The sequence below is a fragment of the Danio rerio genome, chromosome 25 (genome assembly GCF_049306965.1).
Source record: "Danio rerio strain Tuebingen ecotype United States chromosome 25, GRCz12tu, whole genome shotgun sequence".
In the NCBI taxonomy this organism is placed as follows: Eukaryota; Metazoa; Chordata; class Actinopteri; order Cypriniformes; family Danionidae; genus Danio; species Danio rerio.
In genome coordinates, this window is record NC_133200.1 from 38,986,609 (window position 1) to 39,014,331 (window position 27,723).

The 27,723-nt window shown below is 38.5% G+C and overlaps 2 protein-coding genes across 4 annotated transcripts in view; both read right to left on the bottom strand.

The window, feature by feature from the left end:
- The window catches only part of dus2 (dihydrouridine synthase 2), a 255,375-nt gene that overhangs the window by 214,882 nt on the left and 12,770 nt on the right, over positions 1-27,723 (bottom strand). The gene's annotated exons all lie outside the window — the stretch shown is intronic.
- nfatc3b (nuclear factor of activated T cells 3b) lies at positions 106-26,500 on the bottom strand. Of its 3 annotated transcripts, none has more exons than XM_001921732.7 (10): positions 26,111-26,500; positions 20,681-21,821; positions 19,942-20,104; positions 16,160-16,359; positions 12,871-13,043; positions 11,832-11,972; positions 11,486-11,541; positions 11,235-11,361; positions 7,639-8,271; positions 106-1,355 (listed from the first exon to the last, which is right to left on the bottom strand). In XM_001921732.7, exons 1-10 carry the CDS (start codon positions 26,178-26,180, stop codon positions 1,288-1,290), a joined length of 2,772 nt encoding a protein of 923 aa, XP_001921767.2. In that variant the 5' UTR covers positions 26,181-26,500; the 3' UTR covers positions 106-1,287. The 3 variants fall into 3 exon arrangements, with proteins under 3 accessions (XP_001921767.2, XP_073799520.1, XP_009296487.2); XM_073943419.1 differs by having other exon boundaries at positions 106-3,351; positions 7,531-8,271; XM_009298212.5 differs by having other exon boundaries at positions 7,639-8,274.

The window sequence follows — 27,723 nt, forward strand, 5'->3', positions numbered from 1 at the left end:
TTAATCAATTCCCCTATAGCGCATGTGTTTGGACTGTGGGGGAAACCGGAGCACCCGGAGAAAACACACGCCAACATGGAGAATATGCAAACTCCACACAAGACCTCATGTCACAAAATCTTATTTTATGTTCAGTAAAAATTCATAAATACAAAGACATTTCCAAAGAAGATCAAGCAACAGTTAAAGATACATGAAATGCCAAACAGGTAACAGTTTTAAAATGAACACTCGGCAGGTTAAAACACGGGACTGTGCATCACAGACCTGTAGCCAGCCTGGTGAACGGGGTGGGTCTTTTTTCTCAAAATGTGGACCTTTTTGCAGTTATTCACCTCATTTTATATTTAATTCCGAGATTTAAACACTGTATTTCAGTGACTATCTTTGATAATGCACTGTTTTTAGCTGCATTGGCTTGTCGGATGGTCATCATAACCACACTTCACGAGTTCACACTCAATAGACTATGCGTATTAGGCTTACTGTCGTGGGAGAGGGCTCTGAGCTCGGGAAGACACCCTAACCCGGGACACTGGGGTTACCATGTGCCATGGGATTTTTAATGACCATAGAGAGTCAGGACCTCAGTAAAGTCTCATCCGACAGACGGAAAGAAGATGACTTCACTTACATCCGATTGTATATTTTCCTGCACAGCTGGATGTTAAATTAAAAATTAATAGTTTGCATTGGACAAAACAGATTAGTTGAGGTCACATTGATGTCACGGTCAACAGAGGATTCGGCTTGGTCTGAAAGCCTTTTTCAATGGGTTATTTTCACAAATGATGATGGTGTGGCAGTCAAAATAGCACAAATGAGCTCATGTATGGGACAAATTCTGCACCTCTGTCATTGAGGGGTGGGTCTTTCGAACCACCCGAACCCCCCCCCCACCCCCCCCCCCCCCCCTGGCTACGGGCCTGCATCATATGCTGCATATTTTACCTTTATAGTTTATTCAGATCTTTTTATGATGATCATCATCATCTCCGCCAATAGATTTCACATTCACGGTCAAATCTGGAAGCTTTTCAGAAAGGCTACAACAAAAGGCTCGTCAAGTTAAGGCACATGATGAATCAAAAACTATGCAAAGTCATTTTTACATTCACATTTGATATGCTGGTTTTTAAAAAATAAACGTTGACAATCTTCCTATGTTAAGCGTTTATATACACGGTATTGCTAAATGTGCAGTGAATGCAGAGCAAATCAAACAGTTACAGTGGGATCTTCAAGTCCTGCGCAGCATGCACCGTTTCCACTGATCAGGAGTCTCTGTTACGGCACGCTGTTGCCATTCCCTGATTCTGGAGCATCGAATAAGTCTCTTACAATGATTTCACTCACTGAAAGAAAGAAAAGCAGACAATTTGAATCTCACAAACATTGCATTATCATTCAATATAACTGGTTTAAAGGGGAGCTATTATGCAGAATTCACTTTTATAGGGTTTTTTTACACGGTTCTGTGGTAGGAGTGTTTGAATATAAGCAGCTTCCAATGGTGAAAGTGTATTAAAAGTATTGTTTATTATCAAACTTGACAGAAACAGTCTGCAGAAACACTTTGACTGACATTCTCCCTTTGTGTGATGTCATCAGAGGGGGAAAGCCCCGCCCACAAGTGACCATCTCTCAACTTCAGTCATTCATTTTCTTGTCGGCTTAGTCCCTTTATTAATCCGGGGTCACCACAGCGGAATGAACCGCCAACTTATCCAGCAAGTTTTACATAGCGGATGCCCTTCCAGCCGCAACCCATCTCTGGGAAATTTAAATTAATTTATTTAAATTTTATTTATTGACATTTATTTTCAGTGTAAAATGATTACTTATGTTTAAATGCCAAAACTTTTTTCACTTATTTTTAAGTCAAAAGAGAAATGGACTATTGTTTGCTTTTTATTATTATTTTGTGTCTAATTCTTTGGTTTCTAAGCAGCAATAAACAACACTTAAAAATATAAGGAGTTTTCATGTGATTTTTTTAAACTAGCAGTGTTTTGAAATTAATGAATGCATACTAATCATGATAACCGTGATTATTCATCAGACTATAATCGCACAATCAAAATCTATAATCGTTGCATCCCTAGAAGCAAGAGATCGCGATGACCTATGATGTTGTGTGCAGGTGATGTAGTTCTGTCCCATTTCTTAGGGCTAAATTTTGAAGCCTTTCCCTTTCACACTCTGTTTCAAGGGCCAAGGGGATAGGGTACAAATATAGAATATGGATTGGCCTAAACCTGCCGGAACCACTTTAGTTGTACCTTCCTAATAATAACCAAATACCTAAGAATGCTCACCGGCCAATCAGAATCAAGCATTCAGCAGGTCTGTAGATTACCTAATTATATAAGAATTGTTCATTCATTAATATATTAGCTAACATTAAATAATGTAAACTTTCAACTAAAGTGTGACCTTTTTTAGCGCACAAACCAATATATTTGCATTTGATCGCAGTTGAATCCATCTGAGGGCAGTGTTGTGCATGTATTAATGGCTGGTGTTTGATCTCATTCTTCTTTAAAGCAAACTTAAGCTAAGCACAGAGGTGTTAAAACCACAAGGGCTGATACAACTGTTAGTCAACAACCAGCGCATCCTGTGTTTGCTTTGACTTCCTAATAGACACATAACTATTAATACACTTTAAATACACACGTCACTTACAGCAGGACTCATGTGGAGGGGAAACTAAGTATACGGTGCAGGATATTAATATGTGTATGCAAGAAAGAGGAAGCAGAGGGGTTTACATTCAGATGAGAATTTGGATAACACACACACACACACACACACACACACACACACACATACTGTACACACAAACACAAACGTGCATACACACAGACACATATTTGTGAATTGTGAGGACTGTTTTCCTACTGTACAAACTGTATTTTCTACAGCTCTAAATCCCACCCTAGCCCTAAACCAGCCCTCACAGGAGACTGTGTGCAGGTTTACTTGCTGAATAAACTCATTCTGAGTGATTTATAAGGTTTTGGAGAAATGAGGACATCAGCAATCTTGACCTCACCTTCTTGTAATACTTGTGTCATTATGCAGATTTGTGCCCTGATATGTCACAAATACACGTAAACACCCACGCAAACGTGCTGGCATGCTGAAGCCGGACAGCAGCTCTCCCTCATCAGGGGTTTTCCAGTCCACTGCACCACTGATAGCGTCCAGGTGAACAGCAAAAATAGCACAGCTTCTGTTCATGCCTTCCTGTCACTCCACTACACTGAGCACTATTTACTGATTTTGAGCGCTCTTTATTTAAGAATTGGATTTCCACATATATGAATTGTGTTTTGAATTTACGAACTGAATTTTCGCATATATGAATCGTGTTTTGAATTTACGAATTTAATTTCCGCATATATGAATCGTGTTTTGAATTTACGAATTGGATTTCCGCATACATAAATCGTGTTTTGAATTTACGAATTAGATTCCCCCATATATAAATTGTGTTTTGAATTTACGAATTGGATTTCCGCATATATATGAACCTTGTTTTGAATTTACGAATTGGATTTCCGCATACATAAATCGTGTTTTGAATTTACGAATTAGATTTCCGCATATATGAATCGTGTTTTAAATTTATGAATTGGATTTCCGCATATGTGAATCGTGTTTTGAATTTACGAATTGGATTTCCGCATATATGAATAGTGTTTTAAATTTACGTATTGGATTTCCGCATATATGAATCGTGTTTTAAATTTATGAATAAGATTTCCGCATTTATGAATCCAGTTTTGACATTACGAATTGTATTTCCGCATACATAAATCGTGTTTTGAATTTACGAATTAGATTTCCGCATATATGAATCGTGTTTTAAATTTATGAATAAGATTTCCGCATTTATGAATCCAGTTTTGACATTACGAATTGTATTTCCGCATACATAAATCGTGTTTTAAATTTACGAATTAGATTTCCCCATATATGAATTGTGTTTTGAATTTACGAATTGGATTTCCGCACATATGAATCGTGTTTTGAATTTACGAATTGGATTTCAGCATATATGAATCGTGTTTTGAATTTACGAATTGGATTTCCGCATATATGAATTGTGTTTTGAATTTACGAATTGGATTTCCGCATATATGAATCGTGTTTTGAATTTACGAATTGGATTTCCGCATATATGAATCGTGTTTTGAATTTACGAATTGGATTTCCGCATATATGAATCGTGTTTTGAATTTACGAATTGGATTTCAGCATATATGAATCGTGTTTTGAATTTACGAATTGGATTTCAGCATATATGAATTGTGTTTTGAATTTAAGAATTGGATTTCCGCATATATGAATTGTGTTTTGAATTTACGAATTGGATTTCCGCATATATGAATTGTGTTTTGAATTTAAGAATTGGATTTCCGCATATATGAATCGTGTTTTGAATTTACGAATTGGATTTCAGCATATATGAATCGTGTTTTGAATTTACGAATTGGATTTCAGCATATATGAATTGTGTTTTGAATTTAAGAATTGGATTTCCGCATATATGAATTGTGTTTTGAATTTACGAATTGGATTTCCGCATATATGAATTGTGTTTTGAATTTAAGAATTGGATTTCCGCATATATGAATCGTGTTTTGAATTTACGAATTGGATTTCAGCATATATGAATCGTTTTTTGATTTAACGAATTGAATTTCTGTATTTATGTTTTAAAACACATACAAGCAGACACACACACACATACACACATACACAAACTAAAACAGACCAAAACACACACACACACACCTATAAAATGTAAATAATGCTTTAACAACTCAAAGTCATGGCCGTGCGTCGTGCAGGCAGCTAATCAACGCATGTCACAATACAGCTGCGCAAAACTAGCGGCAGATTAGCCTTGCTGCAATATTTAGCCCTTTCTGGGACTCCATGCAATGCCAGTATCCTCTTTCCCAGCGCACTGCAGGACGGCGGACTATAATTAGGCCCAAACTAAACAGGCTTCCAGACACTCGGGGTGGCAGCTGCTCGCTTCCCTTCAGAGTAAACAAAACGCATTGCTAGCATATGCCACCAAGCTAGCGCATACTTTGCTAATTCGCTGTGTGTTGATTGAGCCAGCATTATATGCAGAGGAAAGTGTGTACTGCATGCGAACACATACTAGTGTTGCTGATATGAAAATGTTAATGGACAGTTTTTTCTGAGTCCTTAAGGTGCTGTATGTGAGTGTTTGACTCTTCTGAAGCATGAAAATGCCATGATATGTTTGCAGGTATTTCAGAACCATGCTCAGTGATCATTCTCTATCTGTAAAACAATGCTGAAGTCAGATATTCTGCTTTCAACATGTGCGTTACATGCCTGAACGGCTGTCTTTGTTTTGTGCAATAAGCCCGCCCACTGCCACTTTAGCCAATCATATTTCAGCATCCCGGGTAATGGATAATCAACATCCCATAATGCAATTCACAACTCGAAATACACGGAAAATACTTGTAATTCACTAAATATATATTAGTTTTTTTTTTATTCGTTAAGACTGAAAAACACAAGGGTGTGAGTAAATTACTGGGAAACTTTCATTCTGGAATGAACTAATCCCTTAAAGGACATGTGAACCGCAGAACCACACATGAATGTGATATTTGGGCTTGGGCCAAATAAGCCTGGAAGACCTGATTAGCTGGATCAGGTGCACTTACTTATGGGTAAAGCTAAACACTGCAAGACCCTCTGGGTAATGAGTTTGACATGCTAAATCTTCCCATTAGCTGCCTAAGAAGACTTTGTGTTAAATCTTGTGGCCATTCTTCAGGAAATGTGTTAATTCATTGTTTAGAGAATCCTTACTCCTGAGCAGAGTTTGACTTTCTGGGATTTTTTTTACTGAGATTTTGATTCACAGGGTTCTATCATAATCTATTTTATTTATCCATTGTTTTAATTATCATTCATTCATTCATTTTCCCTTGGCTTAGTTGCTTTATTCATTAGGGGTCACTCCACAGCGGAATGAACCACCAACAATTTCTAATTCTAAACAAAATACCCCATATGGACAATGTGAAAAAAAAAGAGTTTTAAATTGTTGCAAATTTATTAAAAATAGAAAAGCTAAAAAATCTCATGTACATCAGTATTCACAGGCTTTGCCGTGAAGCTCTAAACTGAGCTCAGGTTTATTCTGTTTCCACTGGACATTCTTGAGATGTTTCAGCAGCTTCATTGGAGATCACCTGTGCTCAATTCAGCTGATTTGACATGATCTGAAAAGGCTACACCTGTCTATATAAGGGCCCAGGGTTGACAGTTCATGTCAAAGCACAAACCAAGCATGAAGACAAAGGAATTGTCTGTAGACCTCCGAGACAGGATTGTCTGGAGGCACAAGGCTGGAGAAGATTACAGAAACATTTCTGCTTCTCTGAAAGCTCCACTGAGCACAGCGGCCTCCATCATCCGTAAGTGGAAGATGTTTAACCACCAGAACTCTTCCTAGAGCTGGCCGGACATCTAAGCTGAGTGATCGGGGGAGAAGGGCCTCAGTCAGGGAGGTGATCAATAACCCGATGGTCACTCTGTCTGAACTTCAGCATTCTTCTGTGGAGAGAGGAGAAGCTTACAGAAGGACAACCATCTCAATCCAGCAATCCACCAATCAGGCATCTGTATGGTAGAGTGTCCAGACGGAAGACACTCCCCACCTGGAGTTTGCCATCTGAAGGACTCTCAGAGCATCAGAAACTAAACTCTCCGCTCTGATCAGACTCAAACTGAACTGTTTGGAGTGAACGCCAGGCGTTACGTTTGGAGGAAAGCAGGCAGCGCTCATCAGCAGGCTAACAGCATCCCTACAGTGAAGCATGGTGGTGTTGTATCATGGTGTGGGGATGTGTTTCAGCAGCAGGAACTGGAAGACTAGTCAGGATAGAGGGAAAGATGAATGCAGCGATGTACAGAGACATCCTGAATGAAGACCTGCACAAGAGTGCTCTTGACCTCAGACTGGGGCGATCTTCCAGCAGGACAATGACCCAAAGCACACCGCCAAAATAATAATGGAGCGGCTTCACAACCACTCAGTGAATGTCCTTGAGTGGCCCAGCCAGAGCCCAGACCTAAATCCTATTGAACATCTCTGGAGAGATCTGAAAATGGCTGCACACCGTCGCCTCCCATCCAACCTAATAAGCTTGAGAGGTACTGCAAAGAGGAACGGGCCAAAATTCCCAAAGACAGGTGTGCAGAGCTTGTGGCGTCATATTCAACAAGACTTGAGGCTGTAATCACTGCCAAAGGTGCATCAACAGAGTAATGAGCTGTGAATACTGATGTACATCTGATTTTTCACATTTTTTATTTTAAATAAATTTGCAACAATTTTAAAAACTCTTTCTTCACATTGTCATTATGGGGGATTGTGTGTAGAATGTTGAGGAAATAAATCAATTCAATCCATTTTGGAATAAGGCTGGAACAAACAAACAGGTGGAAAAAGTGAAGCGCTATCAACACTTTCCTGATGCACTGTACATGTGTGATGTCTATGTGTACATGTTAAATCAAGTGTATTAAGTGTGAGGGTTTTAACAGTGATCAAGTCAATAGTTTTACCGTCATCGAGAGTGATATCCTGCAGGCCCACAGACTGGAAATCCAGCTCTTTCTCTTCCTCCGGTTCCTCTTTAATGTTAAGGCGATCTCCATTTTCAGACACACAGTACTGTTCGCTGGACTCCACAAGAGATGCGCTGGCCGGTTCAGCGTTCTTGCTAGTCGACGGAGATGTAGAAGGCACTTTGGAGACTGTAGGAAGCCCCTGGGAAGAGGAGGACTGTGGGATTGAAACCGCAGCCATGGTGTGCAGACCTGAAGCATCCAAGATAAGATTGTCCAGATTCTGACTGCGAATGCATTGGTATCCTTTGTCCAATTGAGTCGCTGTTTGCTCCGGAAAAGCCACTGGAAGACTGGGTTGTGCTTTGTAGGAAGGATCCTGATGAGGTTTTTGGTACAAAGAGCTGTTGAATTCAATTAGTGAAGAAGGAAACATGGAGTGGAGATCCGTTCTGGAATTAAAGCTCCTGTCAGCTGGATGAGAGCGGCTCAGATATGAAGCATCCTGAGGTGAGAAACTGAGATGTGTCGAAGCACAGAGCGTTTCTTCAGAAAGCAGCCATTGCTCCAGAAGCTCAGTCTGACCTGAAGGAGCGGCAGGCTGTGTGCTAAACTCCTGCTTGACCTGCGCTGCTTGGAGGAAGAGCATTCAACACATTACAGGTCAGCTTAAAACTTTTGACCAACTACTATAATGTGCTGACTAATTGAGATTCACAAGGTTCAGGTTAGGGCTATGGTTACGCCAGTTTTTTGATTTTCCTTGATTTTACTTACTATAAACCTATATGTCCATCACCTATAATGAGCACTATGCTCAGTTCTCAATACTGGTTATGCAAATATAGCTTTTTAGTTACATTTTAGTTATATACAATAAAATGCATCTCTTTAATCACAATTTAACATTGCATTTGTTCAGGAAACTGTGCTTATTTTATATTAAATTATATTCTGTAGGCTAATAAATTTTTTTTTTTAATTTTAAAATTTTAATCTAATGCAATAATGAATTTTATTATATATATATATGTATATATATAATTCATTATTGCATTAAATAAGAATTTGTTTTTACACAAAACCACACTGACTAAATTCTACTTCCAAAAGCAAAAAAAGTCAGTAATTAGCTCACAACCTAATTAGCTATATTTGTAATTTTATCAGCGATCATTTATGACATCTAATATACAATATACTACAGTAAAAAATAAAAATAGAAAAAAACATGCAATCGAAAAAATAACTTGAATAAATGGAAGTAAAAAATAAAATCCCTGATTTTACATGACTTCCACACCAAAAAAATAAAAAATAAATAATTCCCACTAACTTTCGGTGTCTGGAATAGACTTTTTAAAATTTTTATGTTTTCCCAGAAATTCCATGAACCCTGGGAACCCTGTGTTGATTAAGTCTTCATGTGGCTTTTTGAAATTATCATAAATAAAGAGCCATTCATATCAAGAATGATAACTATAACGATATGTCTTGCATATAAGACACGATTGAGGCAAATTCAAACACTTGTACATTTTTTTGAGCGAGTTGCTAATGGTCTAATCTGATTCAATGGATTATGCTAAGCTAAGCTAAAAATTGACCCATTTAAAAATTCATAAACTTAAATTATTATTAATATTTTTATTATTTTTACTTTTACAATGCAAATCTAATCTAATGGCAAAATTTACTGACCCTGATTATAAACCCTTATGAGTTTTCTTATCCAATAGTATCTGGATGCAGCCTTTGATGCAAGCTGAGATTGCTTCACTCAGCGATGCAATGTCACACACAATGCACTCAAATGGAGCGAGTGATGTCACTGTGAGGGGTAGGGAACACAAATACTATGGAAGTCAATGATTACAGATTTCCAGCATTATTCAAAGTATCTTATTTTGTGTTCAACATTAAGGGTGGAATTGAACTGAAGCAAGTAAAGGGTGAGTAAACGATGCCAACATTTTTATTTCTGGCCAAACTATCTGTTTCAGATGTTTTGCGAATACGATCACCACTGTTTTACTCTAATTTTACACCTGTGTGCAGGACTAGACTTGCAGACAGAGGGTTACCCGAGAGGGTTATAAAGATGATAAAGAATGCTAATGATGAATTTTTCACTTGAGTTCAATTATTTGAACTTGCACATAAGATGAGTTTGAGGCAAATTCAAATGCCTTTACATTTTTTTTGAGCGAGATGCTAATGGTCTAATCTGATTCAATGCATTATGCTAAGCTAAGCTAAATAATTGACCGGGAGATTAGCTGATTGTGTTATAAACAGTAAAACTCTTTATCTCTAGAGGAGTTATAAAATTAGTCTATTTAAAAAAAAAAAAAAGTTTCTTTAAATGAAATTATTATTATTTACTTTTACAACACAGATGCAATCCAATTCTAAAATTGATTTGCCCTTGAGTGATTATAAACACTTTATATCTTGTATTAAACACAAAAAAAAGATATTTTGAAGAAAGCTGAAAACCCATCACCATTGTCTTTTAGTCAATGGTTACAGGTTTCCAGCATTATTCAAAGCATCTTCTTTAGTGTTCAACATAAAGGTTTGTATTGAACTGAAACAAGTAAAGGGTGAGTAAATGTTATAACGATGATAAAGAAAGCTAATGCTGAACTTTTCATTTGAGTTTGATTATTTGAACTTGCACATAGGACAAAATTGAGGCAAATTCAGATTCAAGATGCTAATGGTCTAATCTGTTTCAATGCATTATGCTAAGCTAAGCTAAAATTTAAACCTGGAGATCAGCTGAATGGATTGATAAATGGTAAAACCTTGACTTTTAAAGTAGAAAACACAAATACTATGGAAGTCAATGATTACAGATTTCCAGCATTATTCAAAGTATCTTGTTTTGTGTTCAACATAAAGGTTGGAATTGAACTGAAGCAAGTAAAGGGTGAGTAAATGATGCCAGAATTTTTATTTCTGGCCAAACTATCTGTTTCAGATGTTTTGCAAATACGATGACCACTGTTTTACTCTACTTTTACACCTGTGTGCAGGACTAGACTTGTAGACAGAGGGTTACCCGAGAGGGTTATAAAGATGAAAAAAGGATGCTAATGCTGAATTTTTCACGTAAGTTCTATAATTTGAACTTGCACATAAGACGAAATTGAGGCAAATTCAGATTCGAGATGCTAATGGTCTAATCTGATTTAATGCATTATGCTAAGCTAAGCTAAATATTAAACCTGGAGATCGGCTGAATGGATTGATAAATAGTCTCTCTTTATCTCTAATTAGTTTGTTAATTGATTATTGCTGCCAACTGATGATCAGCAGTAAAAGCAACAAATTGGACCTCTTTCCAACAGGGAAAACCAGCATCATCAATCAAGAATGCATAATTATATGCTGTCATGGCTTTGCATTCAAAAACAAAAAAAAGTAATTATAATGGAAGTCAATGGGGCAAAATCAGCCCCCAACAAAACCAAAGGGTAGTCAATTTAAACAATCCCACAAGGGTGAACATGGTTTGTGAATACGGCCGCTGTTTTCCTCTACTTTTACAACCAACTGCAGGACTAGACTTGCAGACGGAGGGTTACCTGAGAGAAAGGTGAAGAACTGTGAGCCGCTTCTCTTCCTCTTGCCATTGGTGACATAAAACTGCACCTGCGTGGAGGAAGCCGTGGTTTTCTTGTAGTACGGAGGAATCTTCACCACTATGCTTGTCTAAACAGGAATGGGAACACACAAAACTTCAGAGACAGCTGTATTATAGACCTCAATGTAGCATACGTTACGCTAGAAAATGAGGAATTGCAGCGTTTCATAACATAATGTTTACAGTGCTCACGTTTTGACTCTTCTCCGGTAAAGGCCTCACGTTGACCTCCCATTGTGTTTTACCATCTGGAATGGAAAAATAAAGACAGATGTCATTTACATGGGAAACTGTCATCTAATTTCAAGATGGGTTGTGGCTGGAAGGGCATCCGCTGCGTAAAAACTTGCTGGATAAGTTGGCGGTTCATTCCGCTGTGGCGACCCCAGATTAATAAAGTGACTAAGCCGACAAGAAAATGAATGAATGAATGACTGTCATCCAAATATTCATCACAACACTATTGGGTTTGCTTCTACACACTATTTGATTTTACCATTAAGTGAAAATCGTTATAAATAAACGTGATCTGACTCACCAGAGCCCTTTTCTAGGAAGACGACGGTGGACTCTGAATTAAGGTTTTGTCCTGTTATTCGCATCTCTTCTCCTCCAGATGCTGATCCACAGGCAGGACTGAAGCTCTCCACTTGAGGAAGCTCCTGAGCCAAACGCTGGGCTGGAGAACGGAGGAAAACAACGAGTGTAAAACACAGAGGATCTGGTTATCAGTGGGGTTTGTTAACACTTTCAGAATCTAAATCCAAATCGTAATCTCTAAAACATCCATACTACACTGCAGGGAGAAAAAATAGGACGTTATGTGAGTAGAATAGTAGCTCAATAAATTAAACAGCAGCCACATTTCCTTTTCAGATATTTGCCGAATGATGTTGAAGAGATTCAGGAATTTTTCACAGTATTTCCTATAATATTTTTTCTTCTGAAGAGAGTCTGATTTGTTTTATTTTGGCTAGATTAAAACCAGTTTTTAATTTTTTTAAGCTCAAATATTATCAGCCCTCTTAAGCAATATTTGTTTTGGATTTGCCGACAGCACTAGTTCCCAATGTGTGGGTCACGGGACAATGAGTGGGGGTCGCTTTGTGATTTGCAAAAATCTAATTTGTTATTAAACTATGCTTAATAGTGTTTAATAGTTATATTAAAAAAAAACAACATGCAAAAATTAAAATGGATTTTTTTCCTTTGGATTCGACCCATGGGGTGTTTATGTTATATATTATATTATAATGACGCAGCAACGGTGTCAACTGCAGCAGAATATTTCAGCGCACCATAGTAAACTTTGTTACCTTTACAGAACTCATGTACATTACAATCTTTATCAAATAAAATATTTTATTTTATGCAAATATGTGCTGTCATCATGGCAAAGACAAAAGAAATCAGTTATTAGAATTTATTTATTAAAACTATTATGTTTAGAAATGTGCTGAAAAAATCTTCAGAACAGAAATTGGGGGACACAATATAAAGAGGGGCTAATAGCTCTGACTTCAACTGTATATACAATGTTTAACACAGTGAAAGCATGAGCACAGAGCATAACTCACAGCACTCTATAGGTGAGGACGCCACCTGCAGAGACAGCAATTTCCCATTGTGTTGAGGGATGTTAACACGGAAAACCGCTCGCACACGCGTGTTCTTACGCCCGATATCGGTCTCTCCTTTACGCAGCTCGATGTCTGAGTTTCGCAGCTTCAGGATCCCGGCACAATCGATGCTTTCAAAGAAAAATAAAAGGCAACCATCAAACATTACAGTCCATTCAGTTCTGTTTATTTAAGAAAATCACTCTTTTCCAGGGAAATGAAGCTGATGTGTGAAGAGCAGAAGCTGACTGCATTCATGAGACCTGCACTAACTAAATAACATCAGAATAAGACGTTTCTGGCCTCACAGCAAGAAGGTTGCTGGTTCCAGTTTCCACTGTGTGGAGTTTGCAAGTTCTCCCCGTGCTGGCGTGGGTTTCCTCTGGGTGCTCCAGTTTCCCCCACAGTCCAAACACATGCGCTATAGGGGAACTGATTAACTAAATTGGCCGTAGTGTTTGTGAGTGTGTAAATGTGACAGCGTACGGGTGTTTCCCAGTACTAGGTTGCAGCTGAAGGGGGATCCGCTGTTTATAACATATGCTGGAATAGCTGATGATTCATTCCACTGTGACAACCCCTGATAAATAACGACGAAGCTAAAGGAAAATTAATGAATTCATGTTTTCAGCTAAACATATGCATAAATCCACTTTTATTTTATTTAATAATATAAACATCTGCACAGAAATAACAATAACAACTCACAGACTCTGTCTTGCTTTAGCCATGGCTAATTTCATCTATTAGTCATAATAAAAAACGCACCAAAATAAAAAATGTGCACTTAACTAGTTAACGTTAATCTCAACAATCAGCTCCCATGATGCAATGCACTCAATGTAAAATAACACAGCTATAATAAAGGTGCCATTTTGAAAACCAAAACAAATGCTTAGAAGCTACTATAAACGTTCTTATACTTTTTTTTTTTTTTTTACAAACAGAGGTTTCTTTAAATCATACCAACTCTTATTGGCTTTCACTTAGATTTTAATTCACTTAGATTAATTGATAATAAGAAATGTGATTCATTGTGAGATTTTTCATGCAACCTGATTACTTTTATTGTATTATTATTAATAATATTAATTGCATTTTATTTTTTATTTATTTAAAAAATCCCTCTTATTTCATTCATTTTATTTTCAGCTTAGTCCCTTTATTAATCTGGGGTCGCCACAGTGGAATGAACCGCCAACTTATTCAGCATTGGTTTAACACCGCGGATGCCCTTCCAGCTGCAAAAACCCATCACTGGGAAACACCCGTACACTACAGTCAATTTTAGCACATATGTAGTGCACGTGTTTGGACTGTGGGGGAAACCAGAGCACCCAGAGGAAACCCACACCAACACGGGGAGAACATGCAAACTCCACACAGAAATGCCAACTGACCCAGCTGAGGCCTGATCCAGCGACCTGCTTGCTGTGAGGCGATCATGATACCCACTGCTCCACTGTGTTGCCTCTCTAATTTCCTGCTTATTCAATACTGTGTCAAGGGGTTGCATTCGTTCACTCTACTCTTTATATTGCTAAATAGCTAGCTGGAATAATTAATTCACTCATTTTCCTTCGACTTAAATGTTTCTTACAAACCGAATTGGTGATTAATTTAACTAAATATGTGCAAATTTGCATACATTTCACCAAGACTTGGTAAAGCCAGGTTTCAGTTCTTCTGACATATTAGGGCAGTGGTTCCCAAAGTAGGTGTCTGGACCCCTCGGGGGGTCACAGGACAATGAAGAGGGGTCGCTTGGCTATTTCCAAAAATCTAATTCATTTTATTAAACGATTAGATTTACCATATTTTATCTATAACCTGCTGGAGAACAAAAAATTGGTATAAGTAGCATGTTAATAATAAACATTATAAAATGTGAAAAAAGCCATTTGATTTTTTTTTGTGACCCCTGGGGTAATTACATTACATAAAAGACACAGCATTAGTGTCAGCACATTGATTTTATGACACCAGGTTAAATTTTCTGACACCTTTATGGCACTTGCGTACATTAAGAATACATACAACTGAACATAGGGGTGAAGCAGTGGCGCAGTCGGTAGTGCTGTCGCCTCACAGCAAGAAGGTCGCTGGGTCGTTGGTTCAAACCTCTGTGTGGAGTTTGCATGTTCTCCCTGCGTTCGTGTGGGTTTCCTCCGGGTGCTTCAGTTTCCCCCACAGTCCAAAGACATGCGGTACAGGTGAATTGGGTAGGCTAAATTGTCCGTAGTGTGTGTGGATGTTTCCCAGAGATGGGTTGCGGCTGGAAGGACATCCACGGTGTAAAAACGTGCGGAATAAGTTGGCAGTTCATTCCACTGTGGCGACCCCGGATTAATAAAGGGACTAAGCCGACAAGAAAATTAATGAATTAATGAACAACTGAACATGGAGGATGGTCTCCGAGTGGCGCTCTCCAAGATTAAATGATATAGACTTGGTTCTATTGGTATGTGTGTGCCGGTATGTGCAAGGTTTATAGATTTATAACCACCTCAGAGGATATTGGGGGTCGCAAGTCACTGGCATTGTTATTTTGGGGATCGCGGGCTGAAAAGTTCGGGACCCCCTGTATTGGAGTATGTACAATAGTTATCTCAGGCTCAAAAACATTGCAAGCAGATGGACAAAATAAGTGTACATTGTGTTTTTATGTTGTTCTTTATTCATTCATTTACTTTCGGCTTAGTCCCTTATTTATTAGGGGTCGCCACAGCGGAATGAACCGCCAACTATTCCAGAATATGTTTTACGCAGCGGACTGGCAAACCAGTACTGGGAAACACAATCATTCACACACAGACACTCATACACTACAGGCAATTTAGTTGATCAATTTCCCTATAGCACATGTGTTTGGACTGTGGGGGAAACCGAAGCACCCTGAGGAAAACCACGCCAATACAAAACTCCACACAGAAATACCAACTGACCCTGCCCAGACTCGAACCAGTGACCTTCTTGCAGTGAGGGGCCTGCTAACCACTGAGCCAACGTGCCATCCGTCTTGGAATAATAATAATTAAAAAATAATAATTAATGTAGGCATAGTCCTCACCATCACGGTTGCTATTCATCTGTGCAGGTGTGAAACCACACATCTAAACATCTAAAGACTGAACTGTCAGCCATGTCAATACATCACTTATGCAAAACCGCGCTCTCTCTCTCTCTCTCTCTCTCCAGTGTGTGCAGGGCAGGGTGAATGTAAATCAGAGGTTTGTTTGACAGGTACCTGGCGCACATGTTGTTCTCGGGCAGGAGAGGAATTTCAAGAACTTTGGTGTTGGATATTACAGTGTCTTGACTCGGCGTTGCGACCGTTTTCCCAGTAATCCTGTGCACTTGATAGAAGGGGTGCGGCCGGATATAGCGCTCGTCCGCCGTCCCGATGAACATCTGCAGGCTGACGGGTTTCTCATTATACCCGATGAGCTTGGGAAAGAATGAAGACACAACTGGTTACTCTAAAATAACACACCATCCGTCAAAGCTTTGAAGCGGACCCCTTTTTACAAAGTGGAAAATAAGTGTCTGATGTCTTTAGAGTATGTAGTGAGGTTTCAGTTTACAATCCCACACAAATAATGTTGTATAACTCTCAAGTTTTGATGCAATTGTTGCGTTTTGGTGACTGTTGCTTTAAATGTAGATGAGATTGTGCTCTTTTCAGATGAGGGCGGAGCTACTAATGCCTGTGTGTCAGCATAGTGGCAGATTCACTTTAAAACTAAAGTTACATGCTAAAGAGGAAGAGATGCTATAGTGGGCGGGGTTTCAGTTGGCGTTTCAGTGTGGGGTTTGCATGTTCTCCCAGTGTTGGCGTGGGTTTCCTCCAGGTGCTCCGGTTTCCCCCACAGTCCAAACACATGCGCTTTAGGGGAATTGGATACACTAAATTGGCAGTAGTGTATGAGTGTGTGTGTAAGATCGAGTACGCATGTTTCCATGTACTATGTGGCAGCTGGAAACGCATTCGCTGTGTGAAACATTTGCTAGAATAGTTGGCGGTTCATTCCGCTGTGGCGACCCCTGATGAATAAAGGGACTACGCCCAAGGAAAATGAATTAATAAATCTAATCAATTCCGAGTCAAAAACTTAATGTGAAGGTCTTAGTCTTCTGTCACATGATCCTGAATTTAACCTGATTAAACAAATCAACTAATTAAAAGTTTTTTGTTGTTTTTTTGTGGAATTGGCTGATTTTAAATGAGCATATAGTGTCACACATGCTTGTCTAAATGCGCCAGTCTCTATTTTTTTCAGTCTCTATTATATTTTCGAGAGGAGCAGGTGATATGATTGATCGCAGCGGGTCTTTCATCTACAATCATTAGCTAGCCAATCAGATTAATCCAATCTCACTCATAAGTAGCCCGGCTAAAACTACTCCCTTATCTTCGTTTTCCGAAGACACCCCCCATCCACCCCATCTCCCCCTTTCTTCCTTTACCAGGGGGAGCTCTCGAGAACTACCTGATCTTGAACTCCCCTTACATGCTCATCGATCAGAGGGAGCCCTGGGCTTAATTATCTCTGAGCTCAGGGTTCTCTCCCGGGCCAACTCCTGCTATTATCAAGCAATATCTAAGTGTGAACTCTTAAAATATGTATTAAAAAAAGGATAGCAATTTACTAAAATAGCCACTTGTAAAATAAGGCCTGAGGCAGCCAATAATGATTTTACTATAGTCTTTTTAATTTATAATAGCTGTAATTTATTGAAAAACACATTGAGATGGTCACAACATAGGACGGTTTTAAAAATCTAACACCAAAGCAGTGTTTATAACAAGATGTCCATTGATTGGAAGACAAAAAATGTTTAACGATACTAATAATAGACCATTGTGAGGGGTGGTAAACAAAAACAATGGACTCAAAGTATTTCCTGCTGTGCATTTTTAATTTCTGTAGCTTCCGAGAATCTAAAAAGAGCCACATATTGATAAATAACATTATGAGAGCTGTTTTAACATTAAATTATGATTGAATTGCCTCTGGTTACAGTTATGAAATAGTTTGATAACAGGCAGGAAATGTTCATGGGCCACATTGAAATGATCTATATTCATTTTTCTCAGAGAAAATGCAACGTCACGTCAACAAACCCCTATGTTGACTAACTTTCCTTTTCTAGTTCTGCATGTGATCATTTCTGAAAGCTCAGAGCATCTGTTCGTCCTATGGGCATTTGTGTCATAGGTAGCTAGGGTAAACAAACAGGCCGACACATGTAACATTAGCTCGCGCGTTGTTATAAATACCACAAGCTGACTGGATCCAACGTCCTGTCCATAAGACTGGCTGACATTCATCTCATTTATCTCCTCGTCTGTTTTTGAGGCAAATTAAACTTCATTTATGATCCAAAATGTGCATTATTGTGACATTATTATGAATAATTAAATATAGGCAAACAATGACCTGATGTTTTATTGTCCTGCGCTATACAGCAGATGTCAGATGAGCTACAAATAAACCTTGAGGTATGGAAGCCTTTCTCAATTTACCAGAACAATGGAGACAATTGCTGTAAAAGTTCATGTTATTTTAAAAAGTGCACAATGCAGTTTGTATGCTCCATGACGAACATATACTTTAGGTACTGATGGCCGACACACTTTATTAATAATTAATCATAATCAGTAAATCACTTGTAGGTATTTCCATTTATAATTCACCAGAGGCAACAAATGGAAGTGCAAAAAGTAGGTTTTAAAGGGCACCTATTATGCAAAAATCACTTTGATAAGGGGTTTAAACACAGTTGTGTGTGAATATAAGCAGCTTCTAATGGTAAACATGAGTTAATTCTATTTTTATAATCGCACTTGATTGAAAGATACACTTTGATTGACATTCTCCTTTTGTATGTGTCATCAAAGGGGGAAAGCCCCGCCCACTAGTGACCAGCTGTCCCTCATTAGCATAGACTGTCCTGAGTGAGAAGCAGCCATCCAACATTAGAGTTTTCACACTGTACCTGCCTAAGATAATGTCAGGGCAGGCCCGGATTGGCTAATCGGGAGGACCGGGAGAATTCCCAGTGGGCCGGTCCGTTTTTTGGCCGTGAGGGCTGGTGTCCCTAGCTCCAGAATCTATTGCTCTTAGCAGTCACAATTTTTAAATTAATTAATTTATTTACTTGACCACAGTTTTCTTATTCATTATTTTACCGCAGCTCTGCTCTTTTTATCTATTTTCTTGCAGCCTCGTGAGCAAGATGCAGCCTGCAGGTTAATGATGATATAACTCAGATGAGTCATATCTTAACGTACCGCTGTTGTGGTCTAGTGGATAGCACATTAGGTTATGACGCATTGTCGCATAAGTCACATTGATCAGCTGGTTTTTCTATAACAATGGTCTCAAGCTTAATTTACGGTGGGCGGCAACTCTGCAACTCACACCTGCTTAATAGTATCTAGTAGTCTTAAACACCTAGATTAGATAAATTAATTTGATTAGGATTGGAGCAAAACTGTGCAGAGCTGTGGCCCTCCAGGAATAGAGTTTGAGACTTATGGTCTATAAGCTGACATACGCTGATGGATCGCAGCTTTAAAACGCTCCAGTGTCCCTGTATCTATGTTACACACAGTAAACAGCAGTGAGTTTGGACTGATGGACTGAACTGATGACCTTCACGGCCAATCACAGTAATTTCTTTTGTGCATGTGAACAAAATGGCAAATCAGCAGTGTTTAAGTATGAGCTCAAATTGCTGTTTTTAAAATTTTTGTATCGACTGGTACCAAATTCCAGTATCATGAAAACACTAGAACCCATGTTTGTATCCCTGTAATGTTGTTTAATATTGCCCTCATTTAGGAATTACCGTAAACAATGTATTTTGTGACATCATGAAATAAAGCATAGAGCTTTTTCATAAAGTGCAATTACTTTTTATTATATCCATACAACATATATCATTTTATTGCACAGGAAATGGACCTTGAAGGATGGGGGAAATCAATTAAAGGCTGATCTGAGATCAGGTGTAAAGACTGACCTTTACAACAGGGTGTCTTCCGCACTCTGATTTAATGGCCCCTCGACTGCCCTCCGTCTCATAATGTGCTCTGTGGTGAGCTCTAGGTTGAATTTCCATCTTCAGCTCACACTGACCATACTGGCTGGGCAGAGGACAATCCAGCGGAGGTAAAGAAGTTGACCTGAGTGTGTAAAAAGAGAACAATGGTGGCTGTTGTTTGTGAGCAGTGGACAGTGAAACAGAACACCCATTGTTAGTACCCTATTAGTTGCATAAATGTTGGAAGAACAAGGCCAACAACCAGTCACTAAGGAGCAGGTCTTATGGGTTTTCGAGAAACACCTCGTTTGTAGTTTGTAAGATAGCCATGCTGTAATGTAAACAGTTATACACCAACACCAACAGTACATAATTTTGTCCCTAATCTGACGCATTCGATTTAGGTTTTGGAGTCTCTTCTAATGTTCTGATATGTTGATTCAGGTGTGTTGGATTAAGAAGAGGTTGAAAATGTGTACCGTTAGTCTGTCTTTAAGAACAGAGTTGGGAAACACCTAAAGAATAACAATATGCTCTAGCAAAACAAACACTATAAATTTAAATGTCACACTGACTATTTAGTGCACCTTAAATGCAATAAAACTTGTTGTATCAGACTCCGACACAATATTACCAAACTTTAAAACCCCATGTGACTTGCTCTTTAACTGACCCTTATTCAAAACCAAAGAGGGAACAATCAAGCACATTAGTTTACCTGTATAAAGTGCTGGCTTGCTTGGGTTTGACCCAGGAGAAGGGTGTTGGAACGGCTAAGAAGTGTTCCACTATATCCTCTTTCTTTAAGCTGGGCAGAGATACAGCTATGCCTGAGTTTGCAAGGCCCTGGTCTTGAAGCCCTGAGTCCTCTTGCCCAGAAAACAAAGATGCTTGATCCTGGTTGTGGTTTGCCTGATAAGTTCTTCTGGTTTTGGATGGGACATCCACGTCCACTGGAAGGGTGTGGTATGGGGCAAACGTGGCTCCACCCATCCAGGATTCCTCAGTGACACTCCCGCGAGGAGAGTGAGATGGAGTCGCATTAGGGGAAAGGTGAGGGGACGCCAAACCAGGAATGACCTCTGCACTGGAATGTCGCCTTTTCCCACATGGCGAGGTTGGTCGAGAGGAGGGCCGCGAGGAGGAGGAGTGTGGACGCGGACTGAGCCATGTTTCCTCAGTGATGCTGGTGCGGGGGGATTGATACGGAGATAGAGACTGGGCAAACGGATACTGCAGAGATTGCTGATGATACTGTTGGTAACGGTACCAAGGATCATCTCCGTAAGCAGCCATACATCCGGGAGAACCAAAGGGCGAAACAAGTGGAGAGACTTGCGGAGATGCCTGGGGAGAGTTAAGAGGGGACGGTAGAGGAGACGGCAATGGAGACACTAGAGGAGATGCAAGACGGACTTGAGCGGCTGCCTCATTCAGCTCTGCCTCCACATCATCATATATGTGCGAGAAAGACTCGCAAGACGAGGCATCAGACAACCAGCTACGGGAGGACAAACTACTGCAGGGGCTAGGACACAGGGAGGACGTGTCCCTGTAGGATGCATCCAATGGTAGAAAGAGCTGGTCCCTTGATAGGGATCCAGCACCGACTTCAGCACAAGCACCTGTGGACTGGTCCAACTGCTGGGTTCCTGGGTCTTGGAGGCAATTGGCTGGGATGGAGGTGATCTGGATGCTAGGACAGTCAAACACCCTGCTGGGAGACTCCATAGGTTGGACAGAACCAGGGTTAGGGGTGCCATATGGCTGGTTTGTACAGTTGTCCTGCTGTTCTGTAGGAAAATGGGGTTCAGAAGGATAGAGAGGGTAGCAGTTGGCATCATCATCTGATCTGGATTCTAGAGGGGAAGACAAGAAATTTGAGTAGCCGTTACTTGCCGATAGTCTGAAGGTGGACAAACATGTTGAATGTAAGGTACTTTTTGCATTTATTAATTTTCCTTCGACCTAGTCCCTTATTTATCAGGGGTCACCACAGCGGAATGAACCGCCAACTATTCCAGCATATGTTTTACGCAGCGGATGCCCTTCCAGGCACAACCCACTACTGGTAAACACCCATACACTCTCGAATTCACACACTAAGGCCAATTTTGTTTACCCAATCGCTTATATCTCATATCCACCGCTTGCAAACACAGGGAGAACATACAAACTCCACAAAGGAATGCTAACTGGCCTGGCCGGGACTCGAACCAGCAACCTTTTTGCTGTGAGGCAACAGTTCTAACCACTGAGCCACCATGCCGCCACTTTTTAGCACTTGAGTCAAGCCAACTTGAAGGAGTGAATGAAAACCAGTTAATGAAATCAAGCACTGGACGGGACGCCATTTTGTTTGTGTTTTGCTGGTTGATAAATCTAAAAAAGAGCATCTCAGACTTCTGCCATGTATTCAAATGCTACTTGCATCCAAAGTATTCTGCCGTGGATGTCATATATTACAATTTAATTGATGTCTGAATCAACATCTCAGCATCTATAAAGGAGAACATTTAAACGTTGTTTTGTAAATCCTTTACGGACCGTACGGTGGCACTGTTAGATCATTTGCATCAGAAAATAGGAATCTCATGCACTGACAATTAGAAAGCCAGAAAGATTGTGTTCATATACAGACTGTTTATCACTGACTAGCTATGAAATCCCATCCCACCCGTTTCGCTGTGTTTGCTCCAACAAAATTGACTTTGGTGAAGAAGAACAACTACTAATGCAACAATCTGAGTATTCCTAAATGGACCAGAAGCTAAAATAATAAGTCGTCTCTGTATCTTTAAGTGCTCATGATAACAATATCATCAGTAATGTTGACTGGCTTCCTTTATATCAGTGATGCCCTGCAGACAATGCCAGCTATAGAAATGTTATCAAGAGTGTAAAGAAATCTTAACCATTAATTTAGGTACTTGGCAATTGTATTAGGAGAGATGCTCTTATGGCTCGTTCACAGCACAACAGTAGCTGACCATTAACATCACACACACAAACACAGGTCCACGAGCTGGGGATGCTGTCACAGTGATAAGACTATCTGACGGCCATAATGTAATACACCCTGACCACACTCCAGCCTCATCAGGCAAATGTCCAGCAATAAAAACTTGAAAGGGGAATTGCGGTGAGTTCAACCTCGTTATCAGCCAGGTTTACCTACCGATGGAGGAGGCGGATTACAGAGGAAGTGCACTTTGCATTGAACACTTCAACAATGGCGTACTGTATGTAGAGAAGTAGAGTGACATGATCAGTGCCAGGATAAATAAATAAATAAATACTACCACCATAATAATAACAACATACAAAAGCAATTATAGTAGCTAACTGCTAAGTCTAACTCATATATAAAGTAAAATGTTTTGTTTTTAAAGTTGTTTAGCATACAGTATGTAAGGAAGTACAGTGACATGCTCAGTGCCAGTAAAAATAATGATCATAATAATAATATAAGCAATAATATAAATAATAATAATAATTAGTAATATTGTTGTAATAATAGTAACAATAATAATAATAATAATAATTATTATTATTATCATTATTATTATTATTATTAATAATAATAATAATATTATTATTAATATTATTAACATCAACAATATCAAAAGCAATTGTGGCATGTTTTGCCCAAAAAACAGCCGATTATAATATAATCTATAATATAATCTATAATTCATAGATAAAGTAAAACCTGCATGTTTAAAAGTTGTTTAGCATACAGAATGTGTGCAGTGACATGCTCAGTGCCAGTAATAGTGATAATAATAATAATAATAATAATAATAATAATAATAATAAGAAGAAGAAGAAGAAGAAGAAGAAGAAGAAGAAGAAGAAGAAAGACAATGATGAAGATAATGATGCTGATATTATTCTATTTATTACTATTAACAATATCAAAGGCAACTTTGGCAATTTTTGTCTAGAAAAACTGTTAATTTTAACAATTTTAAGTTGAAAAAGCATGTTTGAAAAGATATTTTTACATTAGTGTAGAGAAGTACAGTGAGATGCTCAGTGCAAATAATAATAATAATAATAATAATCTTAATAATAATATTAATAATAATAATAAGTGTATTACTGCTATTAGTAGTAATAACAACAATAACAAAAGCAATCATGGCAGTTTTTCTATGTCTAGTGAATTCATACATAAAGTAAAACATGCATGTTTTAAAAGCTGTTTAGCCTAAAGTATGTAGAGAATTAGCAATATAATGATGATGACGATGATGATCATGACAATCATAATAATATAAATAATAAGGATGATATTACTATAATAATACATTATGATATGAAAGCATTATTAACAACAACGACAATAACAAAAGCAATTATGGCATTTTTTGCCTAAAAGCAGCCAATTGTAATTCATCGATAAAGTAAAACATGCATGTTTAAAGTTGTTTAGGTTACAGTATGTAGGGAAGTACAGTGACATGCTCAGTGCCAGTAATAATACTAATTATAATGTAGAGGTTGATGATGATGATAATAACGACGCTGATATTATTTTTTAAATTATTATTAACAATATCATAAGCAATTATGGCCATTTTTGTCTGGACAAACAGTCAATTTTAACAGTTTTAAGTTGAAAAAGCATGTTTGAGAAGATTTTTTGGCATTAGTGCAGAAAAGTACAGTGAAATGCTTAGTGCAAATAATATTAAGTGTACATAACAGCAATACAGTGTATAACAGCAACAGTAATAACAACAATACTAAAAGCAATCATGGCAGTTTTACGTCTAGTAAATTCATACATAAAGTAAAACATGCATGTTTTAAAAGATGTTTAACATAAAGTATGTAGAAAATCAATAGTATGATGATGATGACGATGATGATCATTACAATCCTAATAATATAAATAATAAGGATGATATTATAATAATAAATTATGATATTAAAGCATTATTAACAACAATGACTATTTTTGGCCTAAAAAAACAGCCAATTATAATTTATAGATGAAGCAAAACATGCATATTTAAAAGATGGTTAGGTTACAGTATGTAGGGAAGTACAGTGACATGCTCAGAGCCAGTAATAATAATAATTATTGAAATAATAAAAATGTGGATGATGATGATGATATTAATGATGCTGATATTCCTCTTCTTCTTTTTATTATTATTAACAATATCAAAAGCAACTTTGGCCATTTTTATCTGGAAAAACAGTAAATTTTAACAATTTTAAGTTGCAAAGCATGTTTGAGAATATGTTTTACATTAGTGTAGAGAAGTACAGTGAGATGCTCAGTGCAAATAATAATAATAAGTGCATTACTGCTATTAGTGTATTACTGGTACAACAATAACAAAATCAATCATGGCAGTTTTATATCTAGTAAAGTCATATTCATATATTAAATTCATATTCATAATAATAAATTATGACAATGAAGCATTATTAACTACCACGACAATAACAAATGCAATTATGACATTTTTGTTATGCCATGCAGGTTTTATAAGTTGTTTAGCATACTGTATGTAGGTAAGTACAGTGGTATGCTGAGTGACAGTAATAACAATGATAATAATAATAATAATAATATAAACAATGAGGATGTGATGATATAATAATAATAACAATAATTATTATTATTGTTAACATCATCAATTTAACCTATTATTAACAACAACGACAATAACAAAAGCATTTATGGCATTTTTGTCTAAAAAACAGCCCATTTTAATTTATAGATAAAGTAAAACCTGCATGTTTAAAAGTTGTTAAGCATACAGAATGTAGGGAAGTACAGTGTCAAGCTCAGTGCCAGTAATACTACAACTACTAACATACAAATGCACCTGTGGCAGCTTGCAGTTTAGTAAAAACCAGCACATTTAACCTCAAACACAAGTACAAACACGCATGTTTTAAAGATGTTTCGCATGATTAGTCTTTGACCTTCCTCTTTCAGCGCGTCGACTGCACGCACCTCTTTGATGCTGGAAGATAAGGAAGTGACTATTCAGAAAACCAGTTTCACGTATTCACAACAAACATGGCCACTTCTGTAAAACCCCGGAGAATTAGTTTCAGAAAACGGGAAGCTGCAGCATGGCTTCTGCTTAACTGATTATAATGGTGGAAGTAGTGTACAGACCTGTGTGGCTGAAACTGCTCTCCCCGAAAATCAGCCTGAAGTCCAGCTCCTCGCTGTAGTTGCTACTCATTTCATTAGAGTCCTCGGCTTTACTATCTGTTGTAAAATGACACACACAAAGAAGTCCATGCGCGCGAACGCGACTCCGAGCAACTTTCTTCAAGCGACAAAACAGCGACGGTTGTCAGAAAACCCGGAACCCGCGCTCCAAAATGTCCTTTATCCCCCTCAGAAGTTCGCTAGATCGCGGAGTCGTCGGTGTCGTTTCTTCTCGGACTTTGTCGGTGCCCCGCCGAGTTTAATAATCCCATGCTGAGTTCGGCGTTGGTCTGAAGTCTCTCGCGCGCCTGGATGGAAATAGTAAAGTTACATTTTACAGTGCGCGACTCCAGACGTGACGTCACGACATTTGACAGACTACAAACAGTCGGAAACGCACGCGCGCGCACGCGGCCTCATTTGCAAACAGCAACAATAAATGCGAGTCTTGAACGAGTCAGTTCCGCTGCAGTGGACAAGAACTGCTCAGTTAGTCCACACTTCGCTGTAGTCTACTCCACAAGGTCAGAGTAAGAGCCCTTACACAGACAGAAATACCATGGTAACCAGAGTTTCCGCGTAAATAAGGGTTGTACTGTAAAGAAAGTGGCGACTTTGCAGTTATATCCCTCATCATATTAAATAGAAATACTACAGTGTTTTAAGACCATTCCATATTATAATGTATATATTACAGTATTTATTACACATTAGTCCCTGCTGAAAAAAACAGCTTAAACCAGCCTAAGCTGGTTGGCTGGTTTTTACTGGTTGACAAGCCTGGTTTTAGAGGGGTTTTGGCCAATTCCAGGCTGGCTTTCAGCCATTTCCAGCCTGTTCTTGGCTGGTCAGGTTGGAAAATGACCAGTTCTGTTTCCAGGCTGGTTTTGACTGGGCTCCCAGCCTGGCTAGGCTGGTCATCTCCCAGCCTGACCAGCTAAGACCAGGCTAGAAATGGCTGGAAACCAGCCTGGAAGTGGACAAAACCCCTCTACAACCAGGCTGGTCGACCAGCTAAAACCAGCCAACAAGCCTAGGCTGGTTCAGGCTGTATGTTTCAGCAGGGAAGTTATACAATAGTTCTTACTACAGTAAACTTTGGTGTATATTCAGGTGCGGGTTTAAGCTATAAGCGAGGTAAGCATCCGCTTAGGGCCCGGGAAAAATAGGGAGCCCTGACCAATGCCAAGAAGCCTATATCAGTCATCCTGAAGCTGTTGTATAATTTTTCTATCATATCTTGTAAAATCTGTCTATAACCATTAAGATTTTAACATTATTGTTTTCTAAACCAGCTATCGGAGGCCCCCATGTACGTTCCTTCCTTACTGCACATGCAAATATTAAGATTTTATCTCAACTATGGCTAATTAACTGTACATAGTTTGTGTGATTACTTTTTATTTGCGAATATAGATTGTATTTAATTTTAAGTTAATAAGGTTCCACCTAAAATATATTTTTAACATGCAGTTTATTTACAAAAAATAAAAATTAATCGAGACAGATCTAGAGAAAACAAATATCTGAAAGAGTGTTTTGAGTTTCAGTGCTAGGGCCTCATGCCTGGAATT

What these genes read in the sequence shown, in the direction of transcription:
- nfatc3b (XM_073943419.1), bottom strand. Translation starts at nt 26,180, where the DNA reads ATGAGTAGCAACTACAGCGAGGAGCTGGACTTCAGGCTGATTTTCGGG. An exon ending in TACCGGAGAAGAGTCAAAAC is followed by an intron (nt 11,362 to 11,485) that starts GTGAGCACTGTA and finishes ATTCCTGTTTAG; the next exon opens with ACAAGCATAGTGGTGAAGAT. An exon ending in GTTCTTCACCTTTCTCTCAG is followed by an intron (nt 8,272 to 11,234) that starts GTAACCCTCCGT and finishes TCCTCCAAGCAG; the next exon opens with CGCAGGTCAAGCAGGAGTTT.